The sequence below is a fragment of the Capra hircus genome, chromosome 8 (genome assembly GCF_001704415.2).
Source record: "Capra hircus breed San Clemente chromosome 8, ASM170441v1, whole genome shotgun sequence".
Lineage (NCBI taxonomy): Eukaryota > Metazoa > Chordata > Mammalia > Artiodactyla > Bovidae > Capra > Capra hircus.
This window is the reverse complement of record NC_030815.1, coordinates 7,497,653-7,511,137: the sequence shown is the minus strand read 5'-3', so window position 1 is coordinate 7,511,137 and position 13,485 is coordinate 7,497,653. Positions and strand designations below refer to the sequence as shown.

At 50.1% G+C, this 13,485-nt stretch overlaps 1 protein-coding gene across 4 annotated transcripts in view; it reads left to right on the top strand.

Annotated features, from left to right (window-relative positions):
• Positions 1–13,485, top strand: part of GATA4 (GATA binding protein 4) — a 71,363-nt gene that overhangs the window by 49,298 nt on the left and 8,580 nt on the right. For 2 of the 4 annotated variants that reach the window (XM_018051831.1, XM_018051832.1), the window contains exons 5-7: positions 1,342–1,429; positions 3,218–3,366; positions 4,609–6,295. In XM_018051831.1, the coding sequence (XP_017907320.1) occupies positions 1,342–1,429; positions 3,218–3,366; positions 4,609–4,791 (420 nt within the window). In that variant the 3' untranslated portion in view covers positions 4,792–6,295. Of the gene's footprint in view, positions 1–1,341; positions 1,430–3,217; positions 3,367–4,608; positions 11,786–13,485 lie in introns of those variants that run through there. The other 2 variants (XM_018051833.1, XM_018051834.1) reach the window with 2 other exon arrangements.

The window sequence follows — 13,485 nt, the reverse complement described above, 5'->3', positions numbered from 1 at the left end:
AACTTGGGTGTATTAAAGATATAAAATGTAAAACCTCTTTAAAAAGGGACAGTAAAAATACTAGAAGAAAATGTAGAGGGACAGGTTATGTAACCTTGGGGATGGGAGGAGAACTCTTCTTCAGCAAATTTTCAAAACATTTAAGCCATAAAAGAAAAAGATATATTCGATTGTATACCGACTCATATTAGTATATGGGAAAAGATACCCCAAGAAAGTACAACCAGGGGGTAAGGGGAGAGGAAAATGAGGAGTTCCTGTTTAATGAGCAGAGAGTTCAGTTTTGCAAGATGAAAGCGTTCTGGAGATGAATGGCGGAGACGGTTGCATAGCAGCGTGAATGTGCTTGAGTGTTGAACTATACATTTAATAATGCTTAAGGTGGTAAGTTTTATGTGGCGTGCATTTTATGACAATGTTTTTAAAGTACTAATGTGGGTGGGGGTGCACATGAGGGCAGGATTCTTCTGAAGTCAGGATGGTGTTCAAGAAAGCTCAAGGTGGGCGGAGGGGAGGAGGGCTGGGAGGGAAGGACGCTTTCCTCCAGAGGTGGAGGTGCTGTCTCATCTTACTAGGTTGACCGGAAGGCAGTTCAAGTTCACGTATGCTGCTGCCCCCTTTTATTTCTCAGCCACTCTGGTGGCTTAGTCCTCTGACCACAGAATGAACCTGGGCCCTTGGTAGTGAGAGTGCAGAGTCGTAACCACTGGACTGTCAGGGAATCCCCCACACTTCTTTCTTGAACAATTCCATGCTCATATCTGAGAAGTGGTTGTGGCTTTTCCTTTGGTATTTGCAGGCGTGGCCTGTATTAGTCCCATAGGAGAGACTAGCATAGACCGGGGACTGAACGATTTGGTTGGCCAGGCCTGAAAGAACCCAGATGTAGGCAAGGCACCCTATCTTAAAATACTAGAGAGAGGACCCTGCCAGTCTGCCACTTTCCCTCCCCCAGTCCAAGGCAGAGTTCAGTGTTTTTATTTTTCTGTTTTCCCACATCACCTATAAATCTGGTTATTTTCTATTTGTCTGTCTTTCGCAACACACTGTGAACTCTACAGGCAAGGAATTGTGTCTTTAAGTCTGTTTCCCCAGGGTCTAGTACAGTATCCCAAAATGTAAGTGTTCAACTCATCTTTTTAATAGAATTGATTTCTTGCTCAAAAGGAATTCCAGGCCTGATTCACTTAGACTCAGTCCCAGAGTTTGTAGAGGAATTGTACAGATCTGGCCTTCCTAGTGTGTATTTGTGTGTGTGTGTGTGTGTGTGTGTGTTGTGTAAATACTGTCACAGATCATGTACAACTGGAAAACCATGTGTGTTGACTTGCAACCTCCTAGGTCCCCAGGCCTCTTGCAATGCGGAAAGAGGGGATTCAGACCAGAAAACGGAAGCCCAAGAACCTTAACAAATCAAAGACACCAGCAGGTGAGAAAAAGATCTCGGTGTAATTCTATGAATAACTCAGTAGCCCTCAGGGTGAATGAGCATCGTGTATGCTCAGGCGGGCCAGCCCAGGCTGCAGAGGTGTTAATGATAGCATCGTCCATTTCTCGCCTTTCAGGACAGAATGAATAACTTAGTGCAAAAGTAACAGTGCATTGGAACGTATTGGGAGCTTTTAAAGCAAGCTCAGTTCTTGTCATGGCCTGATCTTTGCCAGTTGCAAAGATTGCGGAGGTCCAGCTAGACTGGTCTCGGAGGAAAAAGGAAAGTTCCTCAGTCCCTCCCTCTTTAGTGCTGCAGCTACTCAAGAACTCAAGTCCTTTTGGTTCGCTTTGGTCCGCTTTGGGGTCAAGAAACACAGGGGCCATGAGCTGTGTTCAGTTAGATTTGGACATTGATTTGAAAGCTAGTGTATAACTGACATTGTGTGTGCTTTGTGCTCTGTAAACCTCCTTCACCAATACTGTCTCCTTGATCCTTAAAGACCCTCACTGGACCCCATTTATGATCCCCATTTTACTAATGAGCAACCTGAGGCTCAGAGAGGGCAGTGACTTAACAAGGGTCACATAGCTGTGAATGGGTAGAGCTGGAATTAAAACCCCTGTGGTTTCACTTAGGAAATATGGATATTCTGTTCAATATACATTCTGCCTCTCAATTTCTAGATTTCAAGATGAGGACTACTTGGGTCCCCTACCAAGAGCATTTCCTGCTTGACTGACATGTGCACACAGCTATATTTAAAATGGATAACCCACGAGGACCCACTGTGTAGCACAGGGGACTCTGCTCAATGTCATGTGGCAGCCTGGATGGGAGGGGAGTCTGGGGGAGAATGGACGCATATATATGTATGATTGAGTCCCTTTGCTGTCCACCTGAAACGATCACAACATTGTTAATCAACTAAACTCTAATACGAAATAAAAAGTCTAAAAGAAGAGCACTTCCTTCTCAGTCAGTACCACTGTCAAAGATTTTACTGGAAAATGTGGCAGGGGCAGAGAAAATAAGTCAGCTGATCTGATGGAAATTTTATCTTCTAATGTAAGGCCTGACAAGTTCAGATGACTTTCCCTATTCCACTACTGAGAACATGACCGAAGTGCTCCTTTTCCAGATTCCACAGTGGCTTGCCCCTTCTGGCAGTCACGTATTATTAGAACGTGCAGTGTCTCATAGCTGGTCCTCGGCCTTTCCCCCTCCTTGCACACTGTGTGTATGTCCAGCACCTTCCCCTGGGAACTTCATCTCTTTACATGGTGGAGTCCTGGAGGATCAGGTGTACGATCCCCCATCAGAAACTCCAAACCTAGGGAGCTAGATTTGGCAGCAAGACGTAATCTGAACTGACACAGGCTATTTATAATCTTTATTTATCCCATGTGTGAGTATTCACATTTTGCTGGAGAACTATTAACGTATTTAATTACTGGGTGTTGCCCCAGACCCTGACGCAGATATTCTATAATATATAGGTCTTGCCCCATTTAAAATGCAAAAGTTTTGAATCCTGAGACATATGTGGCCCCAAGGATCTGGGATAAGGGGGGATGAGCCAGTCATCTGAAGAAGTTCCCTTGAAATTCTGCTGCTCCTGCTTCATCATGAGAATGACCACCCTGGCCTGATGAAGGGCCCTGCTTCTTCTCTCCCCAGCAAGTGTACACAGGGCCATTAGCGCTGATCTGCCCCAGCTGGCTCCAAGGGCCACCATCCATGTGTCCCGGGCCCTGGGCTGGGTGTCCTGACTCTGCCTTGTTCCAGGTCCCTCAGGCAGTGAGAGCCTCCCTCCCACCACCAGCGCTTCCAGCAGCTCCAGCAGTGTGGCCGCCAGCAGCAGTGAGGAGATGCGTCCCATCAAAACAGAGCCCGGGCTGTCATCCCACTACGGGCCCAGCAGCTCCCTGTCGCAGGTACTGCCCGTGGGGAAGTAGACTCCAGGTGGCCAGGCCCCCAGCCAAGGCAAGGCGCTGTCCACACAGGGGTATATTTCAGCATATCTGATCAAGCTACGACGATTTGGATACACAACCGTGATACACTCTGTGCCACACTTCCCTGGTAGCTCAATGGTAAAGAACACGCCTGCCAATGCTGAAGACGCAGGTTTGATCCCTGGGTTGGGAAGAACCCCTGGAGAAGGAAATGGCAACCCACTCCAGTACTCTTGCCTGGGAAATCCTGTGGACAGAGAAGCCTGTCCAGGGAGTTGCAAAGAGTCACACACGACTTAGTGACTAAACAGCAACACCTGTGCCAGGGCCAGTGAAGACGGGCTGGCACACAGCATGACTGCAACCCGAATTAGACTGTGGGCTCGCTAGGGGAAGTGGCGAACCCATCCCAGGCTGTGGGAAGCAGAATGGGGCTTTCTAAGCAAGTCTTTCTCCTCAGTGAGGGTGGCTTGACCTTGACGGTAGGTAGATTTTAACAGGAGGATGAGGTCCCTCCTGGCCTGTGGAAGCTGCAGCGGGCAGGGTGGGAGGCTTGGGGTTGATGAGGGATCACAGGCAGGATGCTATTGTAATGAGAGCTGGCTGCAGGTCCAGCTTCACACATGTGTCCAGAGATGGGCCAGCGGGACCCTCATGTCCCTCGGTCAGATATGATGGCAACCCTACTCCTCCACCCTCTTCCCTCTGTGGCTCCCCAATTTGGGACCAGAATCCCTCCAAACTTGGTCATAGTCTCCCATTAATTGATCTCTTCTCCTCCTGTACTTGAGGTGAGCATGTCCTAATGAGCTTTCTGCTGTCAGAGTGAAGAGAAACTGGTCCTGTGGGACCAAGAGAGCCAGGAACCCCTTCTGGGCAGGGGGGAATGGCATCTATTTGGAAAATAGACATTGATGGTGCTAAGATTATAGAAAATGTCTGATGCAATCATCAAAGGCGTCTGAGAAACCAGAATAGTCACAGAGTTACCGGGTCAGTGCTCAGAAGCAGCTGGTCAGTCAGGAAGATCCCTTGCTTCTCATACCTCAGGGGTCAGGGGGCCAGCAGTGCGGCATGGTACCTCTCCCGCCCTTGTCTTTTGACCCTGTCCTCTGGTCCCCTTCCTGGGGTGGGAGTCAGCCTGGGCACAGCTACAGAGCAGGGCTCCCCTCTCCGGTAGGAAGGATCCCACTGATAGTATCTTATACCTTTCACTTTCAGACGTTCTCGGTCAGTGCGATGTCTGGCCATGGGTCCTCCATCCACCCAGTCCTCTCCGCTCTGAAGCTCTCCCCGCAAGGCTACGCGTCCTCTGTCAGCCAGTCACCACAGGCCAGCTCCAAGCAGGACCCTTGGAACAGCCTGGCCTTGGCTGACAGTCATGGGGACATAATCACTGCATAATATCACCCCTTCCCTCTTCGGATTCCTGCCCGGACTTGGGGACACGGGGGACAGCAGAGATGAGGCTCTGGGCTCCAGGGTGCCGGCCTGCTCTGTCTGGGAATGACTCCAGACAACAACTGGGAAGAAACTTGAAGTCAATGATTTGCTTAGGGGATTTTAGCGCATACCTTTTTAAGGTGGGGGACTGGAGAGCTCAGACTCTGATCAGGAGGAGCCCACCACCCCCTTCACTAGGAGCACACCTCAGCCCCTCCCACGGAGCTGCAGACTTTTCTCATTTTCCTGCCCCGTCACCCCCGACAAGAGACGAGAAGTCCTTCTCCCCTGTTTCCACCACTGCACCCAAGCTGGTGGCCTTTCCACGGTGCTGCGGGCACCGGGGATCCCAGGGCAGGTAGAGCGGGCATCTGTTGTTGGACCGCCCCGCGGCCGGTCCTGCCCTCGGCCAACACTCCCCTTCGGGCTCAGTGCGCCCGCATCCCTCATATTGAATCTTGACTCCAGAAACACTGCGTGTAGGGCCAGTGTTACCAGATGCTGCGTGGGGAGAGTGGCTTCCGCAAACTCGCTACCTGGCAACCTCGTCTCCCTGCAAGTTTCTTCCGCGGCTCAAATCGCTCCTTTTCTTCACCCCCGCCCTCCTCGAGGCCTCTGCAAAGAAACGCCCCTCCGCTGCTCTCGGTGATTCTGCTCAGCCTGCAGTTTGAACTAGTCCCTGAATCCTGCTTCCGCCTGATCACGCTCAGGGGGGTTCCTAAGAACAAAAAAGGTTCTGCTGCTGAAGCGAATTTGACTAGCAGTCATCTAAGACTTGAGATCCTTCTGGACAGGATGTCTGGTGGACGGCCTCCCCCAACCAGGCTGGGGCTGCGCTGCGTGGGGCGGGGTTGTTGGCCTGGAACTTGCGGATGCGCTGTGGTTCCCTGGAAACACACCTGTTGCCTGGGCCGCGGGCCGAGTCCATCTGAGGGGCGCGCGCTGCCTGCACCCGCGTCCTTTCTCCAGCAGAAGGCGTCTGTCCAGGAGGCAAAAATGCTAGGGATTTTCCAATATATATTTAAACAAACACAACACAACTCATGGAAGAAAGACGACGAGCGATGAGAGAAGATACAAGGGCGCGAGGGGGCGCCTGCCGCTCCCTCGGTTCGGCAATCGGCCTCCTCTCCGCGTTCCTATCTCTACTCTTCTACCCGTGACCCGGGGCTCGCGAAGTTGCTGCCTTCCGTGCCCTGGCTGCCCGCAGAGTGTAGCTGACTGGCCTTCCTCTGTGCTACTCCACAAACACCCAGCCCCCGCCCCGCAATCCTCCCGGCGGTAGCAGGGTTATCTTTAAACCCAAGATCTGTTTTAATCATCATTTACATCGGCTTTCTTTTACGAAAGCCGCCCCCACCCCTTGTATACCCTTCCCTAACCCACAAAACTGCTAACGTTGTCTTAAGGTGAAATGGCTGTAAAATCAGTATTTAACTAATAAATTTATCCGTATTCCTCTTTCCCTTCTCCTCCTCCCTCCGCGGTGTTTTCTAAGAAGTTCACTGCTGCCCGCTGCAAAGCAATCCTGAGCCACCGAGGCCCCTTTGCTGAATCACTTCTCTGTCCATTCCTTTTGGCAGTTGGCCGAGACTTCCTCTGTAGGTGCCGGGGGTTAGTGACAAGGACATGCATCCGAGCCCTGCTACTGACTAGCCTGTGACTCGACAGGTAACCTCTAGGTTTGGTTTCCTAGGGCGGGTTGAACCAGCCCTTAACTGAAGTTCTGTGGCCTTTTAGAAGTTGCTGCCCCAGGAAGGGGGCCGTTTCTAGAGCTGCTGGCAAACACTGGTAGCTGAAGTGTGAAGGAGGGCTTCGAGGTAGTACTCACCAGTCCACCTTATTTTACACTATGTACTGGAGGGTCACACTGAGTTGTTTGCCATCTTCTCCATTATGGTTTAATCCAAACAAGCCCCCCAAGGGTTCCATACCAGTAGGAGAGGAGGGGGAAAACCTCTCCTTTGTCCATTTTGTCTTCACTTAGGCTTACAGACTTGCTTACTTGCTTCATCTTAAAAGTGGAGTGGGGTTGAGGGGGGTGACTCTAAGGTTTGTGGAAAAGAACCCAGACAGGCAAATCCGCTCCCACTCAGAACTGTTGGTAACAGCTTCCTGCCTCTCAGATGGCTTATACCCAGTTGGTAACTGAAGGTCTTTGACGCTTCACAGCACCCGCATTATTTTTTGAGCAAGTGAGGATAAAAAACTATAGCAAGCATTCGATATAAAATTGGAAAAGCCTTTAAACTGGCTATGAAATAGCCAAAGCTATTCAATGCATCTACCATCCAGAAAAATGAGTAATTGATAACTCTGGCAAAGAGTAGCAAAAAAGATTCAAAAGCAAAAATAAACCTACCAGGATTTATATTAGCCTTGGGGAAGATGTGTTTTCTGATGATGAAGTCTTAGCTGAAAACATTTTTGCCACTTCCCTTTAGGAATGGCTTTCAGAGGATGGATATATATATACCTTCACACACAGTTCCAGAAGATTGACCTCATTCCTTATATGGTCATAACTTGTGCTTCACCCCAGATGGTAAAATCCAGCTTTATTTCATCCTCCTTGCTCACCAGACTGGGTTGATTTTTCAAATCAAATGTATCCTTAGAAGAGGTCAATAATGTTAGTTGCTCAGTTGTGTCCGACTTTTTGTGACCCCAATGTCTGTAGCCTGTCAGGCTCCTCTGTCCATAGAATTCTCCAGGCAAGAGTACTGGAGTGGGTCCAGGGGATCTTCCCAACCTGGGTCTCCTGCATTGCAGGCAGGTTCTTTTACCATCTGAGCCACCAGGGAGGCCCCAGGAGGTCAAGAGGAGGTCAAGTTGCTACCAGTCAGGATATTTGAAAGGAGGCAGTTCCCAGATGGTTGGAAAGTGGCTAGAAGAAGGATGGGGAGGTGGGGGTGGGAGATGGACTCACGACGATGGCGTCCTTAGAATAAGTCTCTGCCCCAATATGGTGAGTGCAGCCCCTGGGGGGTGTTTGTTCAGGCTGAGACATCCCTCACGGTCCCTTTCAGGCTCACCCCTCACTATGACAAAAATTTTGAAGTGCAGATCAAATCATTTTAACACTCAGGAGCATCAGTCCTTAATATTTGACTTTTCGATACCTTTAGGGGGTAAATAGTCAGACATGACTGAATGACTTCACTTTGACTTTTCACTTTCATGGATTGGAGAAGGAAATGGCAACCCACTCCAGTATTCTTGCCTAGAGAATCCCAGGGATGGGGGAGCCCGGTGGGCTGCCGTCTATGGGGCTGCACAGAGTTGGACACGACTGAAGCGACTCAGCAGCAGCAGCAGCAGCAGATTTAGCCATGATTTTGTGCTTCACCCCAGATGTTTGGCTTGGGATGAGAGTAGTGAACATGAATTTATATTCACTGAACGTGCACCAATTAGACCTGGGCTGGGGGTTATTTGATGCCCCCTCTTCCAAGCCCCCAGAACTTACTGATGTGGACACTAGTGCACAAGAAATTTGGTCATTTGGCAAGCTGCTGGTGGAGTGGAGGTGACTGGTTTTCAGTTTTTAAAATCATTTTCTGACATTGGAGACTACTCTTCAGATTGCATCCTTGCTTTGCTTGAAGCTGGAACACAAACAGGCCTCCACCCTTAACACAAATAGGTATCTTCGCAGAACCAAGGACGAGGCTCAGAGCTTCCAAGTGTAGCCCGGGAAGTGGAATCTGTGCTCCTGGGGACTCCGGGCCCTGGACACTGTTCCTTTCTGTTCAGTAATTGAGCCTCTGTTTGTAGCCTCCTGGGAGCACAGCTGCTCTGTGCCACCCTGGCTCCTGTGGGATTATTATCTCCCCTCCAGTAGCTGCGGCAGTCCAATTTGCAAAAAGGCATCAGTGACAAGGAGTGCCAAGATGGCACTAAAGCAGACCGAGGTTCTCAAAGTCCAGTTTTCTTTGGGTCTGTGCATGGCTAGAACACTGGCTGAAGCCTGGGAAATTGTGGGCTCAGCTGTACAGAGAGAGGGGCAACCACATACAGCTGTGCTCTGGGTTCACAGGAACAGAGGACACAGAAAAATCCTGTAAGGTGCCTGCTGCTGCTCTTAGGCCCTGACTTAGAGGTGGTGTCAAGAGGTCTTCAGAAGGATCCAAAGAGGGAGCATCTCCAGTGAAGGCTGATAAATGAGAACCCCCATCGCCCCCCACAACACACACTCACACTGTATCCCCGAGCTGTGCGGTGACTGCCTTCTGTCTCACAGCTGTGGTGCCCCTGCTTCACCTGAGCAATAAACATGACTGCATAGATTTCTAACCAGATGCACCTGAACTTCAAATCACTGGGTGGTTTCAGTTTCCAAATCACTGAATCTCTGACAGCAAGTAGTTCATCCAGATGAAGTTCAATACTAGTCAATGATACCAGTGAACAATACACATAGACCTCTCTTACCACAAAGATATTGTAGTCTCTTGTGCTGCTTCTCTTTTAAGATAGGTTTAGTCCCTGCTAAAAAAGATTTAGTCCAATGAAATGGGTTGTAATTAGAGATGTGAAACATTTAGATATTTTTGTTCCTCTGTCCTTTTCCTTTACAACTCATGAAATTTTTTTTAAAAATGAAAATTTCATTACTTCTAGGGTTCTTAAGACTTTGGGGCTGGGATGCTGGACAAAAACGGTAAGACTGAAATAACAGAATCCTAAATAGGATTGTTGTTCTCTGCCGAACAAAGCAATGAGTGATGCCAGCTAATGTGCTTTAGAATGTAAAGTTGTCGCTTCGTTATTCAAAGAATCCCCAGACTTCGCTGTAGGGATGTGACCTGGAAACACTTTCAGGAAGTCTTCTGGTCCAGCCCCCTCAATGACATCCTTGCAGAATTCCTTAATGTGGCTTCCAGCCTGACCACAGCTAGTTTCCTCATTCCACCCTACCCCTGCAATAGTGCCCATGTTTTGAAATTATTTTGCCTGCATAGTTATTGGGTTTCTCCTCACTTTAGATCAAAACCATAACCACATATAAATTACACTTCAATTTTTAAAGAACAAAAAGCATAACTGCTCACCTCTGCTGACAAGTACTACCAGATCACACAAGGGGAAGTGTGAGGAATTCCTGGTAGCCCCTTCCTTACAGGAGGATTAGAGTCTGGGGTCTGTGGGAGTACAAGACACAAGCTGCTAAAGAATAGGGATAGTATAGCTAAGGTTTCCTTCCAGTAGCTGGTTCAGTTCAGTTCAGTCACTCAGTCGTGTCTGACTCTGCAACCCCATGAATCGCAGCAAGCCAGGCCTCCCCTGTCCATCACCAACACCCGGAGTTCACCCAAACTCATGTGCATCCAGTCGGTGATGCCATCAAGCCATCGCATCCTCTGTTGTCCCCTTCTCCTCCTGCCCCCAATCCCTCCCAGCATCAGGGTCTTTCCCAGTGAGTCAACTCTTCGCATGAGGTGGCCAAAGTAATTTGGTTGCTGCTGCTACTAAGTCACTTCAGTTGTGTCCGACTCTGTGCAACCCCATAGACGGCAGCCCACCAGGCTCCTCCGTCCCTGGGATTCTCCAGGCAAGAATACTGGAGTGGGTTGCCATTTCCTTCTCCAATGCGTGAAAGTGAAAAGTGAAAGTGAAGTTTGGTTAGGGAGAGTCAAATGGAAGGGAAACAACCCAGCTAGAAACAAGGATACCTGGATTGGGAGACCATGTCTGATGCACTTACAGATCATGAGGGGATCTGAGAGATCATTTGGTGCAAACCTTTTTGTCCCACCATCATCAAAAAAAACTCACCCAAGGTCACAGAGCCGGCATGAAGAGGGGTGCTTCCTGAGCACCCACTCAGTAGGCATAAAGGTTACCGCCCTTGCAGTTAACACACTCACCATGTGGGGGCGCCAGCGTTCTCTCTCTTGTGGCCTCCAGAATGCAACAGCCTGATATTCGAACATTCCATCTGAGACCAGCCCAGAAATTCGACTTTAAAAAGTACCTGCCACTTATTGAGCAGTCCTGCACGTCAGACACTCTAGTAGCTGTATATACTCATTCAAGTTTTCCGAAATCCTTATAAGTACGTTTTACACATGAAGAAGATAGACATGGAATTTCTTATATATATTTTTAACATGGATCATTTTAAAACACTTTATTGAATTTGTTACAATATATTGTTTCTATTTTACGTTATGGCTTTTTGGCTGCGAGGCATGTGGGATCTTAACTCCCTGAGCAGGGATCGAACCCGCACCGCATAAGGTTGGACGGCCAGCCTTGGAATTCCTCAGCCCAAGGATTTTAAGTAGCTTGCTTAGTATAGAACTACTACAGGCAGAACCAGGATTCAAATCTGACTCCAGAATCTGGACATTTATCACAGCCCACCCCCGCCACTCCCAAAGAGTGGAAACCTAAGAGCTGGAAACCCCGCACAACCTGGGTCTAGGTACCACTCCAAGATGAAGTCTTTCAACTTCTCTTCAAAAGCTGGGGAGAATCCTTGGTTCCAAATTCTGCAACTGAGACACGATGAGATGAGGTCCTAGAACCACTGGGGAATACGGTTCACTGTCGACGGTCACAAGTCCAAAGAAAGGGACAACTGGAAGAGACCCCTGCCTGGAGCCTCACTCTCCGCCCTCCAGGTTTCCCAGGTGCCCCTGGAGACACATGGAACCTCCTCGATGTGGTTCAGGACCCCCGGCTCTTTCACTGCACCTGTTTGGACTGAGGAGCCCGAAACCCCAACCGCCCCGGGCGTGAGCCCCGCCTCCGACGCTCAGCAGGGGGCGGAGCCCCGAGCGACCCCGCCCCCGAGGGAGGAGCCTCGCCCTACGCGTCCCGGTCCCCCGCCTCGCGTCCGCCTCTCCCCCAGGCTGCGTGCGGGCCCTTGAGGTCCCGGGGTCTCGGGGGCCCAGAGCCGGTGAGTCCAGCCGCGAGCCCCACCAGCGGCGTCGCAGGACCTGCGCGGGTAGCGGCCTCCCCACCCCCAGTTGGAAATGCAGGGCTTTCCCAGCTTTACCCTCATCACCTGTTAACCGCATGAAAACTCAGTTACTGAACATTTTAGAAGCATACCTCATGAAAACCCGTACCCCGGGTCGAATTTTTCTTTCTTTTCGGCTGTTTACCACTTTTTAACCTACCGCCTCCCCCCACCCACCCCCCACCCTCACGCTCCTGCAGTGACCGCCTGCTCCGTCTTTGCACCCGCCTCTCCCGCACATCACCCGGAGGAGGCGTTGGGAAAGCAGCCATTTTGGACTTCTGGGGAGTGGGGGAGGGGTGGGGATGGGGGAGGTCCATCTGCAGAGGAAAGGGGACGCCGGCGACGCCCCTTCCTCTCCTCCTTTCTTTGTGGTCCACAAGCCGCGCGGTTCACCGTTCGGGGGAGGGGCTGAGGGTGGGCGGGGTGTCCCCTTGAAACCGGTGTCCCTTTGGCTTCTTGTCTCTTAAGGCTGTAACTAAGCCCAGTTTTCCATCTCCATAAAGTGAAGTGAAGTCGCTCAGTCGCCTCCGACTCTTTGCGATCCCATGGACTGTAGCCTACCAGGCTCCTCAGTACATGGAATTTTCCAGGCAAGAGTACTGGAGTGGGTTGCCATTTCCTTCTCCAGGGGATCTTCCCAACCCAGAGATCGAACCGGGGTCTCCTGCACTGCAGGCAGACGCTTTACCGTCTGAGCCACCAGGGAAGCTCCATCTCCATAAGTAAACCTAAAAAACACATGCCCTTGTGTCGCAAGATCTTAAGGATCAGATGCATTTCAGATAGGAGCTTTTCCAGAAGCTTCCTCTGTTGGAGAGGACTAGGGCTCAGAGCTGGCAGAAGTTCAGGTCGACTTAACTGCGGCCCGTCTCCCTGCAGTCTCGCAGGTTTGTCAGGATACTCTGTCTTGAAGGTCTGATTAGGGGCAACCACACTACATTTTAGGGCTTCCTTGGTGGCTCAGAGGTTAAAGCGTCTGCCTCCAATGCGGGAGACCCGGGTTCGAGCCCTGTGTCGGGAAGATCCCTTGGAGAAGGAAATGGCAACCCACTCCAGTATTCTTGCCTGGAGAATCCCATGGACGGAGAAGCCTAGTAGGTTACAGTCCATGGGGTCGCAAAGAGTCGGACACGACCGAACGACTTCACCTTTACCTACACTACATTTTAGTGAGTCTAAAGCACCATCAAAATAAAAATACCCGTTAATGTTTTGGAATGTGGTGCTAGTTAAACAGTGAGAAAACATGGATTGTAAGAGGCACGCCCATTCTGAGATTTTAAAATTCTTTTCAGAGTTACTGAAATGCAGTAGCTACCACCATGCCAGGAAGCTGCTTAGTTCCTTGGGTTTTCATCATCATTTGCAGGCTTGTGCAGTTGAGGAAGCCGGGGAATAAGTAGTATAAGAGTTGGGGGGATGCCTTCAGTGTCTTAGAAGCTGAGGTGCTGAGCACTTAGACTCAAACATGTGAATGCCCCCCACACATGACCCCAGTGGAGTGCGATGATTTGGGGCAGGAAGAGATGGGGGTCCCAGGTGACCTACATCAGGGTTAACATGAAACCCCAGCTGTTTCTCAGTTACCAGGGGTAATTTTCTCTAGTTAAGCTGGATGTGGCCTCTCCCTGATCTGACCTGACATGACCCTGAGGCTTGTCACTTTCCTTGTCGCTTTTCTG